We start from the raw sequence: 26,487 nt of genomic DNA, 5'->3' as shown, positions 1-26,487 counted from the left end.
TATTCCATTCCTATACTGAAAAATCGGGAGTACGAGACTAAATATATTGCATTTGTAAGAAAGATCGATCGTAAATGTCCAGTCGCGTGACGATTAGATGCGGTGTCCTATGCACCTATGTATGTAGGTAAGAAAAGACATATGTTTTAATATGTCATTACTTATTTTAATAGGAAACAAAAGTATGATTAACTGATAATCGTGAGAATTCGTGTAATATGATATTATAATTATAATTTTAGTATTATGATGTAATTTTCTTTTTACTTGAAAAAAAAAATTAGCTTAGAAAAATAAAATATACCATGAAGTTGAAGGGTAAATATTTACCAAGTTTGCTTAGTCACGTAATAACTGGTATTTTATTATGTTTACAGTAAAACTCCAGTACATAAATGACATAAAATCAATAAGGTTCGTAATAATTATATTAAAGTAGGTCATGAAACATATTTGTTGATATGTTCTCAATTGATCATAAAGATAAATTGGAAATTTAAAGAAAAATGTAAAACGCTTCTAAACACGAACGAAATTCATAACAATTTGTATTATATTGATCTTTCTGAAGTTGGCTACGAATGATGGGTATTATAAAGTTAGCTTGGATTTCCGTCTGAAAAAGGAGCGAATAACAGAGTTCTCGGCGTAGGCATTATGATACACCGAGCATCGTAAGGCGGGGATAATCGCTTCCTGAGTACGCCACTAGTGAAGATGCTGAAAGGAGATTTACTAGGAAAATGAGACGCTTTAATTACAAAGCCGATGAAAAATAGTCGCTTTTTAAACATCGCTACATTATAAACATTCTAAAAGCTTTTAGCTCACACACCCACTTATATATTAATAATAATAATAAATAAAACCCTTATCCGCACCCCAATGATGCATAGGGCACTGCGTCATATAAAAGCAGTGTTATCTTGATCGTTTACGCATGAAGGAAAGGTGATCAGCCCTCCGCTTCAGGTACCAGTCCAGGTAATATTGAATAAATATAACAGTGAAAAAATCACTAATATTTATTTTACCCCCCTTGGGAATCGAACCCGGGGCCTACAGAACGGTAGCCGAGCGTGCTGACCATTACACTACGGAGGCGGACTTATATATTAGGTATGTGAAAAAAATATTTTACATGAGGAAATTTGTTTTTTTTTTACCGTTTAATGATACCTTAAATGTTCTTAAAAACACCCAAATTACCATAATAATAATAATAAAAATATGAAAAAAATTTGTCGGGCATTCTAACGCGCGAAATAACTTTTTTCGATTGTTAAATAAATCATTATCAATGAGTCTGTAAAACGTGTTAGTATGGAGAGATGCATGAATGTGGAATAGGCGATGATTGTTTGCAGAGACAGGTTGGTATGGTGTTCTTTTGCCTACCCCTGCGAGAAAGCGGCGTGATGGTTGGTTAGTTTTTTTCTTCTATTACACGTCTCGAGTGAAGGTAGGCATTTTTATTATGGAGTTATAAATATGCATAACTTTCTCAATCGCTAGGCAACACGTATCAAAATACACGTGTTCTTAGTATTATACTCGTACAATACAAAAAAAAAAACAAAATATAAATGAAATGAAGTAGCTACATACAATGTCGAAGTGGCTTTTCAGATAATATTGCTTTCCAATGTCGATATTGGTGATAGATTGGAAATTAGTATACAATATAGATTCCGAGTATTAATACTAAGAGGGTAGGGTCCGAGTGAACACCAACCCTTTGCCGAAAGGTGCCTGTACCCTATTTTGGCAGAATCTATTATTACCGGTGATCCAAGGTGAGCTTATTGAAAGAAGGATTACGTATGGGAATCTTTTGATACAGGATGAAGGGATGTATTCGATCGGGCTCGAGTCGCTAAGGTGCTAAAATGACTTTCTCGAAAGAACAAAGAATATATATACTTGAGCCGCGCTTAGTCGCTCAGGGTGATTTATTGGGTCTTGCAGGCTACCTAAGGGGTAGACGAAGAGAAGGGTTTGTAAGATCGGCAGACGATAATGTGTATTTATGAAATGGATACACTAAATAACCATTAAATTCATTATGAAACAGCACCGCAAAGCGGATTCTAAACAATGCTTTGAAAATAACTCTTGTTATGTAAAAAAAGACAGTGTGTATGGGGATTGCATAAAAAATGAGTAGGCTTCCGTGCTGGGTATTCTGTATTTTATTTATTGTTTCGGCATTAACTTCGTGGTAAGACATGTTACAATGATTGAAGAAAACACTTGTTTTTTACCACTTGAGTTTTATTATAGACTACATGTTTCAGAAGTTAAACTTCCATCATTCAGGTCTGTATAATAACTATACAGACCTGAATGATGTATAAAAACTACATATATACAGGTCTGTATATATGTAGTTATTATACAGACTTGAATGATGGAAGTTTAACTTCTGAAACATGTAGTCTATAATAAAACTCAAGTGGTAAAAAACAAGTGTTTTCTTCAATCACTGGATATTCTGAATTCGGATTTTCAGAGATGTAACCTTAATTATAAGTGATTTTATATTGATGTATTTATTAATCGTCTCCGAGGTTAGTACATGAAGCACAGGAGTGATCGCCTTGCCTACACGTAATTAAAGATCATGATAACACTCCGTGGATGCAATGCAGCGCCCTATGCACTTTTATATGCGGAAGAGGGTTAGAAGAGGTACAATCAATTTTTGAAGCATGAACCTTGTGATTCGGAATGCTAAATGTTTTTTTTAAATGTTAAAACAATCACTCTATATTAATAACAAATAAAAAAACAAACAAAAAAACGTATCTTTTGGTTGCTACGAAAGTGTTCTCCTTAGTATCTGAAATAGATAAATACGCGGTTGTGAAAGACTAAACCTAAACTATGTAAAAAAAGCAAAACCGTACAAATAATAATGCCTTAATGCAATTAATACAACAAAAATGATAATTGTTAGTAAAATGAGTATCAATAATTGGATTTTTTTATAATATTAGTGTTGGATAATATCTAATAGATTTTCAAATATTGATGAGGAAATATTGATTGTTAAACATAAAAAATATTATTAAAATATTTTTGGAATATAAAAACAATATAAAAAAATAGTTTACTCCAAAACTTTGCAAAATTAGGAACCATCGGATTAATACATTCGAGGAAAATAATGGAGACAATTATAATTAACGAGAAAATACGCGTTACTCCTGACATTAAACTGCCGTGATGGATGCTATGGACGACCACTCATCAGACTCGATAAACTTGGGTTGGAGAGAGACTAATAGGTCGGCGGGCACACTTATGCGTATTGGAAATACGTTAATAATGTATCCTCCTGAGTGCATTAGAATCTAATGCAATCAGTACTGCATCATATAAACGTTTTATATGTGTTATCTTGATGGTTACGTGAAGGAAAGGTGATTAGCCCTCCGCTTCGGGTACCAAGCCACGGTAGTATTGAATAAATATTATACTGAAAGAATAATTTATATTTATTTGACACCCCCCACTGGAAATCGAACCCGGGACCTCCAGAACGGTAGCTGAGCGTACTGACCATTACACTACAGAGGCGGATAATAATTACTACAGTTAAATAAGTTTTCAATGGCCTGTATACTTTAGCTTTTGGTGGCCCGCGGATTACTAGGAAGAATTTGAGTGTGTCGTAGGTGAGAAAAGGTTGCAGAGCACTGCATTAGATGACCGAATAACATAAAATATAATAAATAAAAAATTGAATTAAACACGATTTTTGTACGATACCGTATTCCAACCTACAAAATAAAGGAATTTCATATTTACACTCATATCCTTTCTTCGCTACACAAAGTACTGGGAGAGTAAAATAATGTTTTAAAGCCCTTTATTTTCGTAAACCACGAGAAAATTAGCAAAATATTTATAATTCAAACGAGGATAACAGGCTCAAAGCATTTCTTATTAAGATAATTAATCGTAGTAAGTAGAAATAAGTCGTATATCTACATATTATACTTATATTTAGTTTACCATGAATTCTTTTCTATACATAATATTTAATGATACTAATACAATTTCATTAAGGTTAAGTTGAAGAAATATCTAAAAAAAAAATACTACGATTGAATTCGCTTCATATATGGTGTGGTTGTTGAATGTAGGTTTTTTTAATTTGATTATGGAGGTAACGACTTACAGCGCTTGTAGACAACACGGAATTTACCGTCCGGCAGTCCGTTTTAAAAAAAAGTGACTACGACAGTTTAGCGTGATCGAATTTACGCGCACCGTGATCATGCACCGATCGAGCGCACTGATCCGATGAAAAAAGACAAAAACACAAGCCAATCCAAGTCAATCGTCCGTTTTATCATGCTAACCGGACTGCCGGACGGTAAAATTCCGTGTAGTGCACAAACGCCTTTATTGTCCAAAAATCATAGCGGCTTTTGCCAAAGTCAGATGGTTTGGAAGTTTGAAATATATATATATATATATATATATATATATATATATATATATATATATATATATATATATATATATATATATATATATATATATATATATATATATATATATATATATATATATATATATATATATATATATATATATATATATATATATATATATATATATATATATATATATATATTTATATATATATATATTTATACATATATATATATATATATATATATATATATATATATATATATATATATATATATATATATATATATATCCGCGTACAGTTCTCAACCAACGAAAAACAACGTTTATGAACAATTTAAAAATAATATATTTTTATTTCATTTTCAATTAAGTTTTACTTAACACAAATAAATCACAGATACATTACTTTATTTCTCTCTCTATCACGTCAATGATGGAAGTTTTAACTGTGAGTTTAATGTTAGAATTAATTGTTAAATCTGCGTATGTTTTCCCTTTGGATAGCGAATAATATATATGGACTTTGTTCGAAACTGTAATTAAACTGAGACTAGACGTTCGTCAAAGTTTGACGAGAATTTGCAATAAACTGGGGGGGGGGGGGGACTTTAGAAACAAAATAGCCAGATATTCGATATGCTTACTCAAACTTACCCACAACATGTGGTATATAATATAGTGGAGGTAGAAGGTTCTATACGTAAATAGGATAAATTGTTATATTTAGAACTAAAAATAAAGTTATGGAACTAGAAAGGGAAATATTGAGTATGTTAGTTGTATTTGTACAAATATATAGTATATTGGTTTTATTAGAGTAATGGGTTGGTGACAGTGTGTTACTCCTTGATTGATTTACATATTTTCATAGTAGTGCCTATTTTTATTATCTTTTTTAAGGAATATTTTTGTTTTTTTTTTATTCACAAAAATATTTCAATTTCAAACTATTTCTGTGAGCCTAAGCGGCTAATTATTAGAAATAGGTATCTAATTGTGGTAGAGTGGGTTCGAACCAAGAAACTCTGACTTAAGAGTCCACGACACTAACAACGGGAGCACAACTCGATATAAGTTTGAATAAAGTCATGTGTAAAGTAAAGATGAGTTGAACGTATATTCAGAGTCCTAGAATAGGAATAAGCCAGGTGACGACCATTGGAAGCTAAATATTAGAGGCCCTTAATCCAAAGAACCCAATATTTAGCCCCGAACATTGTCACCTGGCTCATTTCCATGCCAGGACTCTGAATACACATCCAACTCAACTTTATTCTACGGGTGAGTTGCTTCAAACTTGATGTAGATTTGTGTATGAATGTTACGTATTTAACCATAAAATTTACAAAGTTTCGTTTGTTTACCCAGTTAAATCGGACGGACGGTGCATTTATCTATATAACATATGGTGTGGTGCAACTAGAAATATGACTATAAACATCAGTAAAATGAGTACACATGGAAATTATGCATGGTGTGTCAAACGATTTAAATATAAAAATAAAACACTTGAATACCGGGTTCGATTCCCAGTGAGGGGGGTCAAATAAAGTGATTTTTTCACTCGAATATTTATTCTGTATTACCCTGGACTGGCACCAGAAGCGGAGGGCTGATCACCTATCCTTTAATGTGTTAACGATCAAGATATATATAACGCAGTGCCCTATGTACCATTGGCGTGCAGATAAGGGTTTGAAGAAGAAGAAGAAGAAAGTGATGTAAGCTGATTTATTTTGCGTACTTTATACTGTTTTAATTCACACATTTTTTGTAAATTTAATATTGATGCTTATTTCATTTGAGTTTAAAACCATATTCAACTAAATTCCGTTTCACTTTATGAGCCGCTTTGAACAATGATATAATTGAAAATCTGCTACAAAAATAATAAATTTGACTGCATGAAACGGAAACAGTGTAAATGAGTTTGATATTAAAATTTTAAATTGGATCCGGAACAAATGAGAGGAAATTATACATACCAATTTGCTACGAAAAGTTCGAAAGTAAAATATATAATTCACTGTTACAATATTCCACATCGTAATCAATCTAACTGATTTGGCAAATCCATCGTTAATGTATCTAAACTGCCCTGTGAAGTAAAAACACGGGAAGTACAAATTAGATTTTAACCAGAATCTATATTTAACTGATTACTCTTATGAGAATATTTATGTTTTGTACTGACATTTCTTGGTGGAACTGTATTTTATAGTAAAATAATAACTAAGTATATACTTTTTTCATATACTTATGTGAAAAAGGTGGTATCTTAAAATATATATGGAAAAAACTATAGAGTTGTTGTTTTGATTATTTATGAAAATATTGTTAATTTATCGGTTTCGTCGATACTACATTATTATAATACTGTATTTTATCATTTCTCAACACAATGAATTTTTCACAATAACTTTGTACATATAGTATTATATAGTAGTATATGTAATAATTTTTTTGTGACCGATTTAATTAATTACTTGGGTAGATAGTAAACACAAGTATATCAAATAAATGTACCTTTCTATATATATCTACTGACCCTGAAAAAAGTTATTATTTAGAATTAAATGATACAATATAGCATCCTTCAAGTACAGACACAATACTATGGCGATTTAACAAACGTTTTACAAACATGTTTACGTTTGCCTTTAGGTTAGGCAAAAAATTATATCTTTATTCCGTTTGCGCAATAAATGAAAAAAAAACAAAAATAAATATGATTGACTGTCTTGAAATCGAATAGATTGTTTGAATAAAGAAAAAAAGCTGATATACAAATTTTCAAATGATTTTCGCTGATACTTTGTGGCATATTTCATAAACTATATAAAGTCCATTAAACACTTACTTACATTGTTTCGAATTTTTATTTTTTGTACTATTATTCTTACCAGTTTCGATAAATACCTCGCCTTCTTTACGGATGTATCTATCTCCAAAAAGACAAATAATTAGACCAGAATTTTCAAAGATAAAAGCTAAACTGGAATGTAGAAAATTATCACCTCGTTCACGCTTCAGATAACCAAAAACTTTAATGAGAAAACTGTGTTCGTGTTCTTCTTTGGAGTTGAGGGCATCGGCATTACGCTCAAGGACTTCTGTAATGTAGAAAACAAAAAGCCAGCCGCCCACGCAACCGTTTATAAATACGTATTACGCGAATGAATATTATTAATTTGTAAACTTCATGATCCGACCGGTCCCTGAGCACTCACTCAGAAGGACCAAACTAATTAATGTAAGAGACATCCTTAGCCTGTGTCACTTACTTTGGTTAAATAGGTAGGTGCTTTACAAATTATAGCTTTGAGAAAATAAATTCGCGCTGTCGGTTGTACGCTTTTAGCTTAACTTTGAGAATTTTCCAGATAAAAATAAAGTGGCTTTACAAAAACTGTTAGCATCAGTGCTCGGAGAAAATCGAAGGCTATATCTAAAAGGTTTACGTTAAATAAACTTCTAAGCGAATATTCAAAACTGGTACTCTGTATAAAACAGCCTTTTTACGTACTCGAAGCTTTGAAATAATTATTTTTTGTATCGCAAAGTTAAAGTAAAGAGTATACACCATTTGAGAAAATTAAAAGCACGCCCCGTAAAAAAATAAAGAGAACTACAGCGATTGGTTAATAATATACTTGTGTACGGGAGGTAAAAATTAAATGAATATTTTGTCGTTGAATACAAACAACGACAAACAATATACATAAAAAACTAAAGTCAAAGAGAAATCGAACATGTACAACTAAAGTGACCCAACACGCCAGAAATGATAAACCGAGGCTTTGAATTATCACATCGACGTAATGATAAAATTCAGTTCCGGAAAAAGGAACACTAAGCAGATCTTTGATCTTCGGTCCGGCCTTCGGGCGGGAAACTCCGCCCAACAACGACTGTACAGACCTTCCACATCACTGTAAAAATCTAGCATTTGTAAAAAGGAACAGATTATTTAAACGTGAGTCCATATTTGGGATGCTCGAAAAGAAAAAAAAAATACGTGTGGATTTTTTAGGCTAGTAGTCGTGCACAGGAGATGGTACAATATAAAGAGGGGGGCACCGAATTCCCATGAACTACATTCGGGATCAACCCTTCACCCTAAAGTTGGGACTTCCTGCTAGATTACTTTCTTTCCCAGTTTCCCCGTATTTCGGTCACGCGAGGGAGGGCATATTAAAATAGAGAAAATAGGAATGTTTTGTCTGCAAACGTTTAAAAATATAATAGAATGAATCATAAGAAATTTAAGTAGATCATATTAATAATATTCAGTTTGAACAAAGTGAAATTAAGAAAGGCGTGGTGAGGTGGTTTGGACATGTAGAACGAATGAGTGAGGAAAGAACGGTAAAACAAATTTATGAGGCGAATGTAATTGGAAAAAGGAGCAGAGGAAGACCGAAAAAACTTGGCACGATCAGGTATGCCTAATATTTGAAAGCGTTCAGGTAAGGAGTCGAAATAATCGGCGGGTGTGTATGAGGAGATGCATGAGCGTGGAAGAGGCGAGGAATGTTTTCAAAGACAGAATGGTGTGGCGTTCTATTCTCTCTGCATACCCCTGCGGGGAAGCAGCGTGATGGTTAGCTAGTTAGTTTTTTTTTAAAACAAAGTGAATATTATAAAGTTTAAAAGGAGTTTATTTTAATATAACGACAAGAAAGGTTCTAAGTAGACACTGTCTACACACATTTTCGCAGTATGAGAACATATTATACATTATAATCCATCTGAAGGGTCTGACACGCGTTGGCATGCTGGCCTGAATAATTTTATCAACTTCATAATTAGTTGGGAAACTTGACAACCTCTTTACATCATCTGACCTATCTCGGCAGGTTAAGAAATTAAGCCCATACAAACAGGGTCGTGTACATCCGTAAATATTTACATATTATGGGGTTTCATAACTAAAGGGAAAAACGGACACGATAAAAAGAAAAATTCTGTTAGATACCGAGAATTTTTTAAGAAGAAAACATTTACATATCGTGGTGAAAAAAATATTTTATATTCAAAAATGGATTATGAAGAATGTAACACTGTTGATTAAAATAAGTGATCCGACTGATGTGGCTCGGAGGAATATGGTGTAGTGGAATTATGGTGAATTGGTGTTGTGAAGTAAGTGTGGTGAAGCGTGGTGCTGGACAGACACCCGATGGGGCGGAGAGGCGCTACAAGGGATGACGCGGGACAAAGGTCGCGTCATGTCATTCGTTATCAAAGGCGAACGGTTTAGTAACCCGTGTAGGAATATTTGCGCACTAAATCATGTCGGCCAGGGATTACGTTGCCAAATTTAATGTCGTCGGGGGTCGAGCCTTTGGCAATTAGTTTTATTATTCCTCGTCGCTAACCGAAACTCCCGATCGGAGATACATCGCCGACGAAAAGTAACGCGAAAAAAGGGCTCTGCGAAAATCGCGAGTGGAAGAAACGCGAGACGAAATAATTAATTACGAGGAAATAGAAAATAATTAATTTCCCAGTTAAGTTTCTCAGTAAAACAATATGCCGAACAAATTGAATTTAATGGTGCGCTGTTCCAGCGGTGACAGCTTGCCAAAAAAAAGTACAGCGAAAAGGCAACAAAATATCAGCGACACAAAGACACGTAAATTATTACGCTGGATCAGTGGAACGATTAATTTTAGTTTGTTTCCATTAAAACGACAAAGACGTCCGAAACAAATCCCCTTAACAAATTAGGTCCCATTAAGCCAATTTCCGCTGACGTCAGGGGGAGTGATAGCTCAACAGAAAAGTTTATAAACACTCGGAGGCTCTCCGGCGAAAAACAAAGGTTTAAAAACGTCGACTGAATTGAAATTCCGGTACAAATGGACACCCGCGGGAAGAGGAGACCGACGCGAAGAGAAGCTGTACAATGTTCATAATCACTTCCACTCTTGTAACAACCGGAAGCGAGGGTGAGACGACTGCCGAAGAATTTGCTCATTGTTGGTGGCTTCGTTCAAGCAGTTCCGGAATTCTGAAGATTAAACTCTTCTTTTCCCAGCACACTATGAATCGTAGAGAGGAAAAGTTGGCAAACACCTTATTCTTCTTCTTCTTATCCTTATTCGCACTCAATGGTGCATAGGGCACTGCATCATATAAACGCAGTGTTATCTTGATCGTCAACACATGAAGGAAAGGTGATCAGCCCTCCGCTTCAGGTACAGTCCAGGGTAATATTGAATAAATATTAGAGTGAAAAAAATCAATTATATTCATTTGACCCCCCCCCCTGGGAATCGAACCCGGGACCTCCAGAACGGTAGCCGAGCATGCTAACCATTGCACTACGGAGGCGGACAAAACACTTTATCAATACATTGTAATTAAAAAATCTCGTAAAGGGTAACAAGATTATATGGGTAATCTACATGTCAATAAACAAAAGTTCAGAAAATAAAACTTACCTGTAGTACATGAGGCACACGGTGGCATGAAGGAGCAAGTTCAGCAGATGGTATCCCGCCGGTTGTAGACCATGGAGCATGTAGTTCCACCGGAATGTTACCACGGTCAAGGGGCGGTATGATTTGTGGCTTTGCTCCTGCAAACAAAATAGAAAACGTATTGAATGTAAAAGCCGAAACAACGTTTCCGGGATAAGCTAAATCCTATTGTATTACGTGAACCTAAACCTTCATAAAAATAATGAAACCATCTGAACTGCTATTATTGATATTCTCGCATAAAAGGAAAATGAAAAAGGAATTCAGGTGGAATTTCATTTGTAAATTGTAAGATATTACACAAAATGTTTTTTTTTATGATATTATACGCAATATTTACCAAATAAAACATTTATAAATTTTACGTTACCGTTTTTAATATCGTGACCCAATATTTGTATTCCATTTATGAAATTTACTATCAATTGCATATTTTGAACGTGTATTTATTTAATATGATAAAAAAATGTGGTTTCATTATTAATTGAATGGGCGTTTACTTTGCAGAATTTCATAATTTATTATTGCACACAGTTGTGCAAAGGGCATTGCATAGTATTGAAGCAGTGTTATCTTGATCGTTACTTACATGAAGGCAAGGTAATTACTTCTGCGCTTCACTACCAGTCCAGGGTAATTTAAATAAATATTTTTTATTATTAGATTAAAACCAATATTTTTAGCTTTTCCACTTTTTTATTTGACCAGCGACCGGGTTTCGTCGTTACCGACATCATCAGACTGGGTCACCAGTCTGATGATGTCGGTAACGACGAAACCCGGTCGCTGGTCAAATAAAAAAGTGGAAAAGCTAAAAATATTGGTTTTAATCTAATAATAAATTAAAAATGCAATTCCATCACGAAGTGTCAGTGGATAATATAAATCTATTAAATAAATATAATAAATATAAGGGAGGGTTAAAATAATTTTTAGCACTAATATTTATTTTAACCCTCCCTGGGAATCGCACCTGAACAAAATTGATAAAATAATTGCATGAAAATGGTGGCAGCGATAAATATGAATAGGTCATGTCGTGATTTTAATCGGATCGCAGAATTAAATAATGTACGTAGGTCCTGAATCACAGAATAATATGTTAAATACAACAGATGGCTCTGCGTAACAAGCCGCATTGGCAACATTTTATTTCGGCTTTTGTTACTGCGGACACGTAATGGCGCCGACAATTAAAAAGCCTTTCCGCAAATTATTTCGCCCATGGGTGTACCGCAAACATTTAATTGGGTTTTGTTACCGGTGAATTCTCTATTAGCCAGCCGGCAGCCGGGCGGTCAAACTTACCCCGTGGCCGGTTTAGCCCGTGTAGTTTGAACTAAGTTTGTTTTATTCGAGCTTAGCGCTCGCCTCTGGAGTGGGGGGCTTATGAAAACTCGGACGAAACCCTTTGCTCCTTTTGTGATCGTCCACAAAAAAACAATATTTAAGACAGTTTTTTGCTACTTATTATTTAGTTACTACTCTTGGATGGCTTGACTCTGGCTAATATCTGTAGCCGACGGATTCTCCAGTTCTTTGGACACGTTGCGCGTGGCAACGAGGATAGCCTGGAACGACTAGTTGTGATTGGTAGCCTGGAGGGAAAGAGAGGGAGAGGAAAATCCCACACGATGGACCGATCAAATTAAGGCAGCAGCAGGCACCTCAGTGGTTGGAGCGCTACGTGCAGCGCAGTCACAACCCTCAGCAATGAGTAACAAGACGAAAATTATTAAGTTATCCATATGCAAGTGCTTATATAGGATTTCATAATCATAGGGTCTATTAAAGGATAATGATTATTAGGAAGGTAGAGGAAAGACAATTGAAATGGTATGGGCATATAGGACGCAGAGAACCCGAACATGTAGTTAACCAGGCAATAGAAATGGATCTTCCTCGAAAGTTATCTAGAGGAAGACCAAAACATTCATGGGTGCGGCAGAAAGATAACACGATTCGAAAGCATGGCCTAGGTGACGTTGTCCAGGACAGAAGGACCTACAATCTGAGGACGAGGAGAGCTGAACCCAGCAGTCTACAAAGACGATAAGCTGGGATGTCAGGTAGAAGAGGGTCTATTCAAAGAGTAAAATATGTTTAAGATTCCACCTGCAGCGAATTCCATACAATATAGAATATTCAACGTAAAACATACTTCGAGAAGAACCTTGTCATCTTCAGGGATGATTATTCACTATCCCTGAGAATAACAAGATTCTTGTCAAAACCGGTTGGAAAAGAGTACCAGTAAAAAAGTGATTAGAAACAAAGTTCTAGTTTTATTTCATAAAGTTTATAAAATGCGCCACAAAGTATCAGCGAAAAATATCAAGAAAGTAAAAATTATATTTTAAATTAGAATAATGTATAGGAAGCGGAGCGAATGAAATGAAAGATAAAATCCATGAGAACTCAAATACGAAATAATAATTTTGAAAAGAACTAAGTTTTTATTATTATACTTAGAGTGACAAAAACGACACGATATTTTCGTTCTCTTATGGAAAAAAATTAAAAGATCTCAATGAAAAAAAAATTAACTTGATAAAAGAGAAATTGATTTTTTTTTCTGATTGTCAAGCTTATAAATAAAATGAGATGTAGGAAGAAACACAACTGAACAGTTTGGGAAAGTAACATGTAAACACGCGTTATTTCAAAATAAAGTACATACATCTACAAAATAAGCCGGTAGAAGATGGACATTTAGAAGTAAAGTTGTTTTACTTCACAAAAATGTCAAGGGATGGACGGTAGGAACTTGGATGTGAGTTGTTTATTTTTACGTAAAGATATATACCAGTATAAAAAACTTTCTAAAGTAAAGTAAATGTAAAGCAAAAGTAAAGTTCAAGAATGGTGAAATGTAGTAAAAAAATGTAGTAAAGTATAAAGAATGGTGAAATGTAGTAAAGTATAAAAAAATACAAAAGTAAAGTAATGAATGTTCAAGTATGGTGAAATGTGAAAAAGGACCACTCAAGGCAGACAATAACAGATCCTGTAAATGCAATATCGACATGAAAATTTGCGAAATAATACGATCATGAAAATATTTTTCATAGCCTCAGAAAACTGGTCAGAGGGTAAAATTCAATTCAGAAGTCATATTAAGTAATTTAAAAATAATCTTAGATAATGTTAAACTAGCATTGAAAAAAATTAACCTGAATATGTACAAAATTGGTTGGCAACTAGCAAATTTCTCTCTAGCGGGTTCTGTACATCAAAAAGGAATTTGAATGTTTATCAGGTGGGTCTATGAATACATTTTCGTTCATTTAATTCGAAGTTATCGAATTCGGAAACGGTTATTGCGTGCTATCGGCATTAATTGCAGAGAATTTAATCCAAATAATTTGACGACACATCGTGCTAATTGTTTATGTTTTCATTGTACACATACTTAGTCCATGTGTTTCTAGGATAATTAAAAGAAGGGTATATTCAAATCTTTGTACACACAAATGCTGAATAAAACCACCGAGAAATTATTTTTGAGATATATCGACCCTTTGCCGGAAAAACATCAAAAACGCCAGTTAGATTCAGTTAGGCTAGGTTTAAATATACACATTACAGAGTGAACATTTTTTGTAGCGTGCGTATTTGAGCACATTTAATAAAATGGAACGATCCTTCCTTAACTGGGATTGAAAATATTTTGCCGAAAAAAAGTCGACATTAAAAACAATAGTAAAAAGGTCTCTCGGGCTGTTCATAAAAATCTCCAAAGATGTCGTTTCTAACTCCCACGTGAATAAGTTCATGGATATTGAATTGAAATGTCAAATATCCTAAAATCAAGACGTATGCGTTCAATCATGAGCATAATGTATCTTACGCATGTGTACGGTGATTATTGCATAAGCTAGCCGATGATAGGTCCAAAGCCCTGCAAATGCCCACATGTTCCATTTATTATTTACTTATTACTGTTATTACTTATGATTTTTCAAATAATTTTTCGTTGATTTTTTTTGCTACAATAAATTGTTAGTGAGAATGTTTTTAGTTGTACATCTCTGCACTTAAATCAAAGATATTTTAGTAAAGGGGGGTATTTATTATCGTGCATTATGCCGAGGGTACATTACTATGAGGGACGTGCCTTCCATATAGGTAGAAAAGCAGTGCCTATCCCAACTTACCCGCGTGACACATAAAAACGCAACCAGTACCTCCCCTATCTTACTAAGTAATACCAGCTTATTTTATGTATTAATTTTAAATCAAACACAGATTTTTTAAGTCTACTAAGTTGTATTTTATTAACAAAAACACATAAAAAATTATATTGTGACAATTGTTTCGCCTTGTTAGCCCTAACAAGGCGTAAAAATTGTCACAATATAATTTTTTATGTGTTTTTGTTAATAAAATACAACTTAGTAGACTCAAAAAATCTGTGTTTGATTTAAAATTAATACATGAATTAAAATGGAGTTCTACAAATTAAACGCCAAATCAATAAATACCAACTTACCTTACTACCTAGCTCTACTGCCTACCCTTGCTAGGTAATACTTTTTATAGTAAGTATTACCTCGCTTACCTTACTACCTACCCCAATTAATTCTATGTGCACGCCTCTGATTACTATATCGGAAAAATGACTTTAAAATAATTGATTTTCGTTAAATTAGGCAGTCAGGGTCGATTTTATCCCTATAGGTAAAATCTTTCAGGAAATCTGTAATAATTACTATTTTAATTATTATCCCAGCTAAAATGACATGCCGCCATTGATCCGATAATCCGAAACCCTCGTTAATTTGATACCATCAACGTTTATATCGCTTTAATAGTGATGGTATCATACGAACAGAGGATGTCCAATACAGCGATATCTTTGCAAATAAAATCTATGGAGATGGCATTATATGATGCTAAACCCTTATTTTTCTTACCGAGGGGGTGGATTTACGACGGAATTTGATACAAAAATATTTTTATTAGATTGGGGTAGATACCTACGATAGGTAGTTGACAAATATTACGAAAAGGTTTTGAATTCACTTGTAGGGTTTTATAGGAAAAGGGGTTCATTTATTATGGTAAATAAGAGTCATAACACCTATCTTTAAATACTAAAGTTATCATCGTTATAACGTAAAATCTGGATAATTTAAAATATTAAGCTGAGTTCCTTAAACTGGTATGGACATGTGGAGCGAATGGATAACAAGAGAATGACTGAGAGAGTATTTGTGGCGAATGTGAGCGGGAGAATATAAGCAGGACGGCCAAAAAAGACGTGGCAAGATCAGATAAATCAGTACCTAATATTATCAATTATACTTACTCATCAATTATACAAAACAAAATATGAATTAAAAGAAAAAAATACTATCACAAAGTATGACATATTTGTAAGTAACATAAAAAAAGTAAGTTATTGTTTAAATAAACAGTGATTAGAAGATATTTAACGCTTTATATAACTCTGTAAACTGAGATATTTTCACACGTGTATATTAATACATGAAGAATATACATATAAAGGGAAAAATATGTACCGTTTAATGATTTATATGTGGTGTTATAAAAAGGAAACTGCATTAAAATGCTTAAAGAAACATGGAAAAATTAGATTTTTATATTAAGATTACAACGTTTACGTTGTTTTCGCGTGGTCAGTATACCTGAACACATTACTTATAAATACTCTATTTTGTAGGGAATGTTATAGAACGGAGTTCATATTTCTCGTAATACCCGGCACTAACACTCTCAGGGGAAACTAATGATTAAGGCCGTTAAAACGTAAGAGAAATGGTTTTGTGTTACGTAACATCGATCCGCTGGCAAAACCTTTACGTGTTGACTGGGAAAGAAAAACAAAGAAACACGATACAGATTGTTTTTTTTTTTAGTATTCGCCATAAGAAAAAAATCACCGACAAATTGTGGGAAACCACTAAAAGGTGCGATCGAATAAAACGCGGGAAAACAAACTCTTAGGGGAACTTGTAAACTGTTACTTTGTGGAAAAGTTACTAGACGAAGAACTTTCTCGATTAAGACGAAGCTTTAGATTAATGCCACCGTTTTATCTAAACAAAAATAAAATTGCACTTAGTAAATTAAGGGTTTAAGTATTCAAGAAATGAGGTCTTGCAGCGCACCAGGGCGCAAGGCAATCCTGACTAAGTTAGTAGGGTAAATACTCCGCTAAGACTTTGCGAGAAACTGTTCTTTAAATTGTTTTCCTCTTCACCTATCTTAAGCGATTTGAGAACTAAAAGCGTATTGGTAATACTCGTACATTTTACGTCGAATATAATGTAACGATGTGAAATGAAATAGTTTATTACAGAATTTCTTGAATTTGCTGATTTACACATTACGCTCACTCCTTTCAAGAACGTCATAAATCAAAAATCGTAAATTTTCAGTTGTACATGTTTTCGGAATGCCCAGAAAATGTACTTTATCCCAGCAAAAGACGCGTATTTTTAACTTAATATTTACCCGCTACAGGGCAGAAAATATTGTTTTTGCATTTTGAAGAAAATATATTGTTTAATTATTTTTTTAAATATACTAAATATTTTTCAAATGGAGAAAAAACCTTAAGGTTTTACCTAAAAAGAACTGTTGCACAGTAAAAAGTCCAATAAGTGGTTTGATATTAATTTTTAATACATTGTGTTATATTTTTAAAATTTAAAAACGTTCTCCTGAAAAATCAAGTTTTTTGATTTATGACGTTCTTGAAAGGAGTGAGCGATTAGTGTATTTAATAATTGAAGGTTTTAAAAATATATAAATTATTTATCATAATTGCATGATTTTTTAAATCAATGAGAACCTCGGCTCACTTTGTCTCTCCGGTATTTGACCGAAAGTTTATGTTTATATTGAATATATGTCTTATTATTTTTTTATTTTTTTTATTTATTGGCAATGCACCCAAAATTGAGTGATACATTTGTCTTATTAATTATACATGATCAATTTTTGATACACTACCCTAAAAGATGTATGTTTGAAAAGATATATAAAAGTCCCATATATTTCTGGTAGTAAATCCGGTATTATTTACAGGTTGTAAATATTTAAAAATGTGGAAGAACTATTGCTATCAGCTTTCGATCCTTTTTTCAGTATAAAAATCAAAAGGTTTTTTTTAAAACCGAAATCTAATGAAAGGATGTAAACCTTGAGAATATTAGTTTTCGTGCACCAAAAGCACTGAATTTAATGTTTTTAAATATGAAAATTAAATAAAAAATATTGAAACGTATTAAAAAGGAAATTTTAAACTCCTGTATGTCCATAACGTAAATGAAAAATATCGCAAGACTGACTAACTTCCCCATCCCCGGTTGTTGTACATCGACATTGACGTATTCTCGCCTGGAAAACGCAAGATGGTCAAGAAAAAGGTTGAAGACGTACCGAGACCCGGGGCCGAGAATCGCGTGACAAATTGTACCTAAGCGGTCAACTGAGGCAATACTGCCTGCGGTGTTGGCAGTTAATATTCCGTGACACTTGTATATTTTAAGCCCTCCCCCTCCCACCGAGTCGCCCACTCTGTTCAGTCGAGTGGTGTATCCGCACGATTGGCAAAGCTCTACGCGGTGATGTTAAGAAATAAAGAAAAACCCTAATAAACAAAGGGAAAAAAAGACATTCGCAAGTCTCGAGAATTGCCCATAAATGAAGCAGATTTATTTAACAATATTTGTGAGTATGTCCAAATCGTTGTACTAGGTTTTAACCGCCGACGTATGAAAAAACATAGGTATTATAAAACTGGTCAATAAATAATAGTTTCACACACGAAATAATTTGTGGGAATTTCTAGAATGATTTTTGCAGATACATTGTGGCACATTTGATAAACATTATAAAATTAAACAACTTTGTTTTAACCACTTTTTTATTATTAGTACACTTTAACCTACCGGTTTCGACAACCTTGTCATCATCAGGGTTTATTAAATTCTAAAGCATTAATAAACCCTAGATTAATAATAGAATTTGATAAACCCTGATGATGACAAGGTTACTGTCGAAACCGTTAGGTTAAAGTGTACTAATAATAAAAAAGTGCTTAAAACAAAGTTGTTTAATTTTATAAAATTTGTGGGATCCTCGCAAACATGAAAATAACCTATTTTGTATATTAAAAGCATTGTTAACTTTGTGGTATGGTAATATAACACTCCTTTTTATTCATTCTTATTTAAAAGTGGTATTACACTAAGTGAATGATGAATGATAAGGGAAGTGTTTTGAATATAACCAGCTAAATATATAATATCACAGAAAATTTAATACACGTTTACACTACACAAAATGATCAAGCCACGTTCACGTGTCTTATATCATAATATCGCTGTCAAGTTTGATTTTAGGGAGGGCAATAAATATTAAAAATGCTTTTGCTACAAATTTTAGCAGAGAAGAGCAAATGCAGAGAAATTCTTCAATTGAGTAATTTACAGCAGAGTTATGTATGTTCTTATTTATCGGCTACAGCTAAATAATCTTTCCCGATCTTAACAGAGAGAAGAGAAACAAAGTATCAAACCTTTTGAACATTATGTAAAACTTGAATGAGACAAAGTCTTGATTAACTTACTTTAAAAACTTTGATTGCGGATTTTCTATAATATTTTGATCTCTCGTGACCGATTGCAATATATGTTAAATAAAAATGGTTGTTCATGAAAACAGGCAATATAATGTTAGGTACTTATTGTATAGATATAAAGTTACGTATTACTTTATACAAAACAAAATTAAATGCACAGTACGCATGAGCGAGGAATTAATTTACAAACTTGAAGGAATATTTAATATGGGAAAGAGCACAAACCCTGTGGGCGGCGCCACTTTTCTCTCGATCTGCAGTGCACGGACACTGAAAAGCATGTTAAGGTTATTTGTTTCCGACCCCGTCGGTTTATGGGCGACTTTGTAGTGGAAGGATTAACCAAATGTTCCGAAAGGGTATGTTCTGGAGGCAAGACGTAAAATCGGCCGAAGGCAAAATAAAAATCAATTTTACTGCGTGATAGCAATGAGGAAAGAGGCTCGGAAGTCGGACGACCTTTGACAGGGGAGGATATTCTTACTTATATACTAATAAAAATATGATTATTCATTAGTATGAAACATATATCGCTGACTCCTTTCAACAACGTCATATTTCAAAAATTGACAATTTTTGGCGGCATATTTTAAACTTAATATTTACCCGCTACAGGGCAGAATGTGTTGTTTTTGCATTTTGAAGAAAAGGTATTTTTTAATTATTTTTTTCAATATACTAAATATTTTTCGTATGGAGAAAAAACCTTCAGGTTTTACCTACAAAGATCTGTTGCACAGTAAAAAGTCCAATAAGTGGCTTGATATTTATTTTAAATCCATTTTATTATATTATTAAACTGAAAAACCGATCTCCTAAAAAATCAAGTTTTTTGATATATGACGTTGTTGAAAGGAGTGAGTGATATCGTCTCATAATAATGTAATTTCGAAGCTTATTCCATTAAATTAATGATAATGCTGAAAGGTTGTTGTACAAGACAAAGGAATTACGGTAAAATAAGGACAACAGTAGGTACTTCTAGGTATCATGAACAACCTACAATACCATATATAAAGAGGGGAATATAATAATCAATATTTGAACCACTTACTAAATGATTCTCCGTTTTATAACTGATAAAACAAGTTTGCTCAAAATCTGTATTTATCTTGAATTAAATTAATAAATTTTTCTACGTTATAAATAAGTTATAACAACATATAAAGTGATTTGAAACAAGGCTGTTTTATAAATTATGGTAGAATATTAGGTTTGTAGACAGACTACCACTGTCCTCAAGCAATGCTTTTTTTAATTTTTTAATTTCATTAATAAACAATAAAAAATTACACACACATCCATAAAAATATCAAAGCATAGTAAAAAAATATATATCACTGATTATGTACGTATCTACGAATACATCCCAACTAGACCGTAACTTAAATGAATATTTTATAAAATAATTTATACGGTTTTAAAAATGTTTCTGTATTTATTCAAGGAAAAAAACTGTACGTGTTCTTTATGATATTCAAGCATAAGGTGGAAAAACACAACTAAAGAGGTGTTTTAATGAATAGTAAAAATGAAAATATATATTTTTAAAACCGTCTCAAACGAAATGGAGAATTCTGAATGTTGTAGATAATTTCACGAAAGACGAGACGTGTTTATGCTCAGCACAAAGAAGTCACCGCCATTGCAGTATTTAGAACTTTCTAGACTCGGCTCAGGCAAGTTTTTGCCTGTTTTTGTGCGCTTGTCTGCCGAACGAGGAGCCTTATCCGACAAGACAGAACTTTGCCCACCTATGTGTGCGTGCTTTGTGATTATCCAAAGTCAACAGGAGCTGCTGAAAAAGAAGGATGATTGCATTTGGCTTAAGTGCTTTCTACAGTGCGGTAAGTAGTTCTCAACTTTTGACAAAGGTACGTCGTATGGGGTAGAAGGAAAACAGCTTATCGGGACGTATGTTTACGAGGCGAATTCTAACTAAAGCCTCGCTACCAGGGGTGAGAGACTTAAGGAACATTATAATAAAATGTGCAAATTATATTTACCGTGAATTGAGATGTATGGTTTTATTTTTAAGTAAAGAAGTATTTTTACCCGCCTGTGTTCGTGCTTCGATTGTAATTTTAGGGTTTAAATTTGTTTCATTTGATTAACTATGTATTATAGAGATGTCGATTATTTTAAAGGTAAAAGCAGTTTTGGCATAAAAATGCAATTTTTAGAAAATATTTCACGTTCAAACTAAATGATATTTTACTAACTAACAATCACGCCGTTTCTGCGGGGGTAGATAGAGGGAATAGAACGCTACACTTATCTGTTTTTGCAAACAATCTTTGCCTCTCCCACATTCATGCATCTTTTCATACATACCAGCCGGTTTTCCGACTCCATAATAAACGCTTTTTTTACGATTACATAATAGTAAAGATGAGTCATATACGCCATAGTGGGGAATATGATAATAAACAGTTTGAACAACATAATACCAAAATATCAATTAGTTTGAATGTACAATAAAATTAAATTGATACTATTTACTTACATTGAAGCACGGGCTGTAAATCCATACGATGGCCCAAAAATATTCCCTTCTAAATGTAACTTAACGTATTTATACAATGAAGATCTTATTTACCATATATCATTTGCACTTACAAATGTTATGCGGGAATAGACCAGATTACAAAAGAAGGTATACTGTTGACTTTGAGATTGTAGTCAGCAAATAGGTCCGGTTCCTTAGTCATTGGTTCAGAACAATTTAGAAAGGGTACAGAACGTTGGGTAGATACGTAGCTTTATAGCAGTGTTTGCCAACCTTATTTGTACCATGCCTCACTTTAACGAATCAAAAATCTCCACGCCCCCCTATCATTTTTTTATTGACAAAACAAATTCTGAAAACAGCGAATTATTTCAAATAAAAAATGCACACATGCAATATATACTATTTTTATTTAATTTTCATAAATAAAAAATATGTGTTTTATGTTAAATTACAACTCCAAAGAAAATTAGTGCGATCCTTGGGCTTGGCTTGAGGAACCGAAATGAGAATAATCTTCTTAATACTGACAAACTTTTTTCACACTTTAACTATTCATTTTGCATGGAGTAAGGAACTATAATTAAAATAAGTTTATAAACTTTACAAAATGTAAACGAACGAACAAGTCAATCACACACATGCGAAGTACTCGACTGTAATCTCAAAATTTTTACGTTGAGCTAGTATTTCCATCTATCACTAAACGTAATATGGAAAATTGCAAATAAAATAAATATAAATGTCAATCAGTGAGTGGTTATATATCTATCTACTAATATGACTAACATTTTTGTAAAAATCAATATATAATATAAATAAATAAATATTACTAACCACAAATTAAATGCTTTATTTATTAACAATATTGATAACATTGTCGGGTTGTGGTCCCGTGGTTAGTGTCGCGGACTCTTAAATCAGAGTTTCTCGGTTCGAACCCACTCTACCACAATTTGATACCTATTTCTAATAAGGAGTCGCTTAGGCTCACAGAAATACTATGAAATTCAAATATTTCTGTTAATAAAAAAAAAACAATTATTTCTCTAAAAAAATTATAAGTATATAATAAATATTGCAATTGGAATATTCAGAATTGCAATATTTATTTTTTCTAAAATGCGTTTTTCAACAAAAATTTAACAAATATTAACGATTTACGCATTGCCCCCCCAAGACATTCAAATCACCCCCCGGTGGGGCGTCCGCCCCACGTTGGGAAACACTGCTGTACAGTAAGTCAACTGTTGGGAGGGCACGAGATAAAGTAAACAAGTATATTTTACAACTAAATGCGAAAGTGAAGGAACCCGGACATAAAAGTAAGTTGTGTGGATGAGATGGATTCGCTTCTGGCTGCTGTCATTCGTGGAACTCGTAAACCTGAGCTGTCCTCGCACAACACGCGGTTTATGGCAGAATGTGACAAGATTTAGAGAAAAAAAATGAGTACCTACATACTGAAAAAAATTACAGAGCTTTGACTTGCAACTTTATTTATTTCGGCGTAAAAAAAATCTGTGGGAAACATGCGCACGTAATTTGATAGGAATCAAAGTGAATGAAATGTAATACAAATATATTTTCGGAATGATACATATGTACATACGTAAATGATTGAAAAGGAAGTTCGGGGAAATAGTGTCTTGCAATGACAGTAATCTTCAAAGTAATCCTATTTGTCGAATTCAGTATATTAATGTCAAAACACGAATCGGAAATATATTCAAGTATTACTTTACTCTTAAAATAGATCTTGTTCCAAGATGTTATTCTTTAATGTAATGTACTCTTATGTACAAATGTTATTTCATGATTATTATGTATCCATGTGTTATTGTGTCAACTCCACTATCGAATGTAGGGGTTATCAATCAGGAAAAACATCTGGGAGTGTGGTTCAAAAAAAAAATACAATATTTATTTTCAATCAACTATAAACAACCGTATTTTTTTAAATTTAACATGTTTTCATCGTTATTCTTTTTCAAAGAGTCTCAAACAAGAAAATATTAAGATTTATATACATACTGGCATGTTTGTATGGATACGATTACTGGTCATATTGCACTAATATCTAAAACCACAGCCATCCTTGTCTACATATTATTTAGAATTAATTCAGCACTTAATGGACCGCTAGATATCGATGAAATATTGTTTTTTTTTTTAAATTAAACATTTGTATAGTATCACTATAATTTTTATTTTCATTAAACACAAGTTTCCAAAACTACAGCTTTTATCAACAGGTGATTACAAAAACTAACAAACAAAAATATTAAGGTTTTTAAATAGGTGGGTGGGGTAATAACTAGAGGGAAGGGGGTTAATGGGCGGGACTTTGTTTAGTGGGAATATAGACAATCATGGTGATGTGTTTTGGAAAAGAGTATTAATTATTAATGTTTTATTAGAATTTAAATTTGTATGTATTTCTAAATTTTTTAAATTGCTCATGACAAGAAATATTGGTTTGCGATATGAGTGCACACAAATTAAACTGAATAAAGTATGCAAGCAACCAGTTTTCCTTCCAATTGATACTACGTCAATTGATATTAGATTTTGAAATGCAGAGAATGTTCAAATATGCAATTTCATGATTTTTTTTTAAAGAGAAATTTTGTGTTTTTATTATTTACACAAATATTTCACTTTCACACTATTTCTGTGAGCCTAAGCGGCTTATTATTAGAAATCGGTATCGAATTATGGTAGAGTGGGTTCGAACCGAGAAACTCTGACTCAAGAGTCCGCGACACTAACCACGGGACCACAACCCGACACTAATATTATAATTAATATGGTGTTAACAAGGGGGTTGATACGCATACACGTCTAGAGTCATTTGAATAGCGATGATTGCATGATGCAGTATTAATAACACCAACAATCGCATAGCTCCGATCTCCGTCACATTCTGCTAGATTAAATTTGCATCTCAAATCGGGCCCGAAGGGAGCAAACTTCAATTCGGATGGTAATCAAAAGGCGACATCTGTATTCAGTTGCCGGAGCCAGGTGCAGCAACGCGGTCACTCGGTCTCGCACACTTCCTGACAACTACAATACCGTCGGAGTGTTTCGGAGCTGATTGAAATTCGAACGGTCGGAACTATCCGCTGGTCCATCCGACTGTTTGGCCAAAGTTAGCCCGGGAACACTTCATGACGCGGGGCTTGAATATTGATCAGCAACCGACGGGGCTGTTCGGACTTATGAATAAATCTGCATTATATCATAAATGAGGGAACGACTTGGTGTTCAAATTTTAAAGCCACGCCTCTTATTCCGAAAATAATTTTCAATATATGTTTTAAGTGTCAAGGTCAGCACGCTCGGCTACCGTTCTGTAGGTCCCGGGTTCGATTCCCAGCGAATAAATGCAAGCGATTTTTTCACTCCAATATTTACTAATATTACCCTGGATTGGTGATATTACCTGAAGCGGAGGGTTGATCACCTTTCCTTCATAAGTTAACATTCAAGATACCACTGCTTTTGTATGATGCAGTGCCCTTTGCACCATTGGGTGCGGACAAGGGTTAGAAAGAAGAATATTTATATTTTATAATAACGTACGAGTATATTCATTATATATTTTCAATTAAATTCAATTCAATTGATGAATATTGCACATTATCCTCTTCTAAGGATTAGTCGATATATGATAAAATATAATTGCGAGATACGCCACATTTAAAAAAATATTTTAATAAAAATTAAAAGTTGCCTAAGAAAATTATCCTTGCCTATTATGTACAAGGATTTATTCAGTTAATATACATATCTTTAAAATGATAGTGAATGTGTATAGTAAAAAATAAATGAATAAGGTCGAACCATTGATACAATACACTAGATACAATGGATTTAATATCTCATATAAATCAAGTTTCAATCAAATGTCACTTTGAAAACGGTAAATTCTTCTTCTTCCTTATCTTTGTTCGCACCCAATGGTGCATAGGGCACTGCGATATATGCATGGTGCATAGGGCAGTTACTTCTAGATTTTGAGAGTTTTCAGAATTTTTAGATTTTAATTGCAACAGAATCATGACTATGGTTTATTTTTACAGATTTATGCAAGTTTAATTTTAAAATAATGTATGTTTTATGTTAGAAACATAATTTTACATTATTTCGCTGGTAAAATTCCAAACTAGACTAAGACTGAAAAAAAAGTATACGAAAATATAAATGCTATTTAGAATAATCAATTTCAAGTTCAGATATTAATGTTTTTTTAAGGTTTATTGAAAATTCTAGGAAACGTAATGAAATAGGAATTACAAATCCAATTTGCAGAAACCGTTTGCGGTTATTTTTCACAATAAATCAACAAACAAATGAACGTCGGATCTTAAGGAAAACAGAACGCCCACACGAAATTAAAATATTCAGGTTCGTTTACGGAG

At 33.2% G+C, this 26,487-nt stretch overlaps 1 protein-coding gene across 2 annotated transcripts in view; it reads right to left on the bottom strand.

Annotated features, from left to right (window-relative positions):
• The window catches only part of Tmtc3 (Transmembrane O-mannosyltransferase targeting cadherins 3), a 216,022-nt gene that overhangs the window by 137,354 nt on the left and 52,181 nt on the right, over nt 1–26,487 (bottom strand). For both annotated transcript variants that reach the window (XM_088270039.1, XM_088270040.1), the window contains exon 2: nt 10,899–11,035. In XM_088270039.1, coding sequence (XP_088126165.1) covers nt 10,899–11,035 — 137 coding nt within the window. The remainder of the gene's footprint in view (nt 1–10,898; nt 11,036–26,487) is intronic.

This window comes from Brachycentrus maculatus, unplaced genomic scaffold, assembly GCF_059751285.1.
Source record: "Brachycentrus maculatus isolate JH-2025_06_01 unplaced genomic scaffold, ASM5975128v1 h1tg000370l, whole genome shotgun sequence".
Taxonomy (NCBI): domain Eukaryota; kingdom Metazoa; phylum Arthropoda; class Insecta; order Trichoptera; family Brachycentridae; genus Brachycentrus; species Brachycentrus maculatus.
Note: the sequence above shows the minus strand (reverse complement) of the source record. Positions and strands in the feature narration are given on the sequence as shown.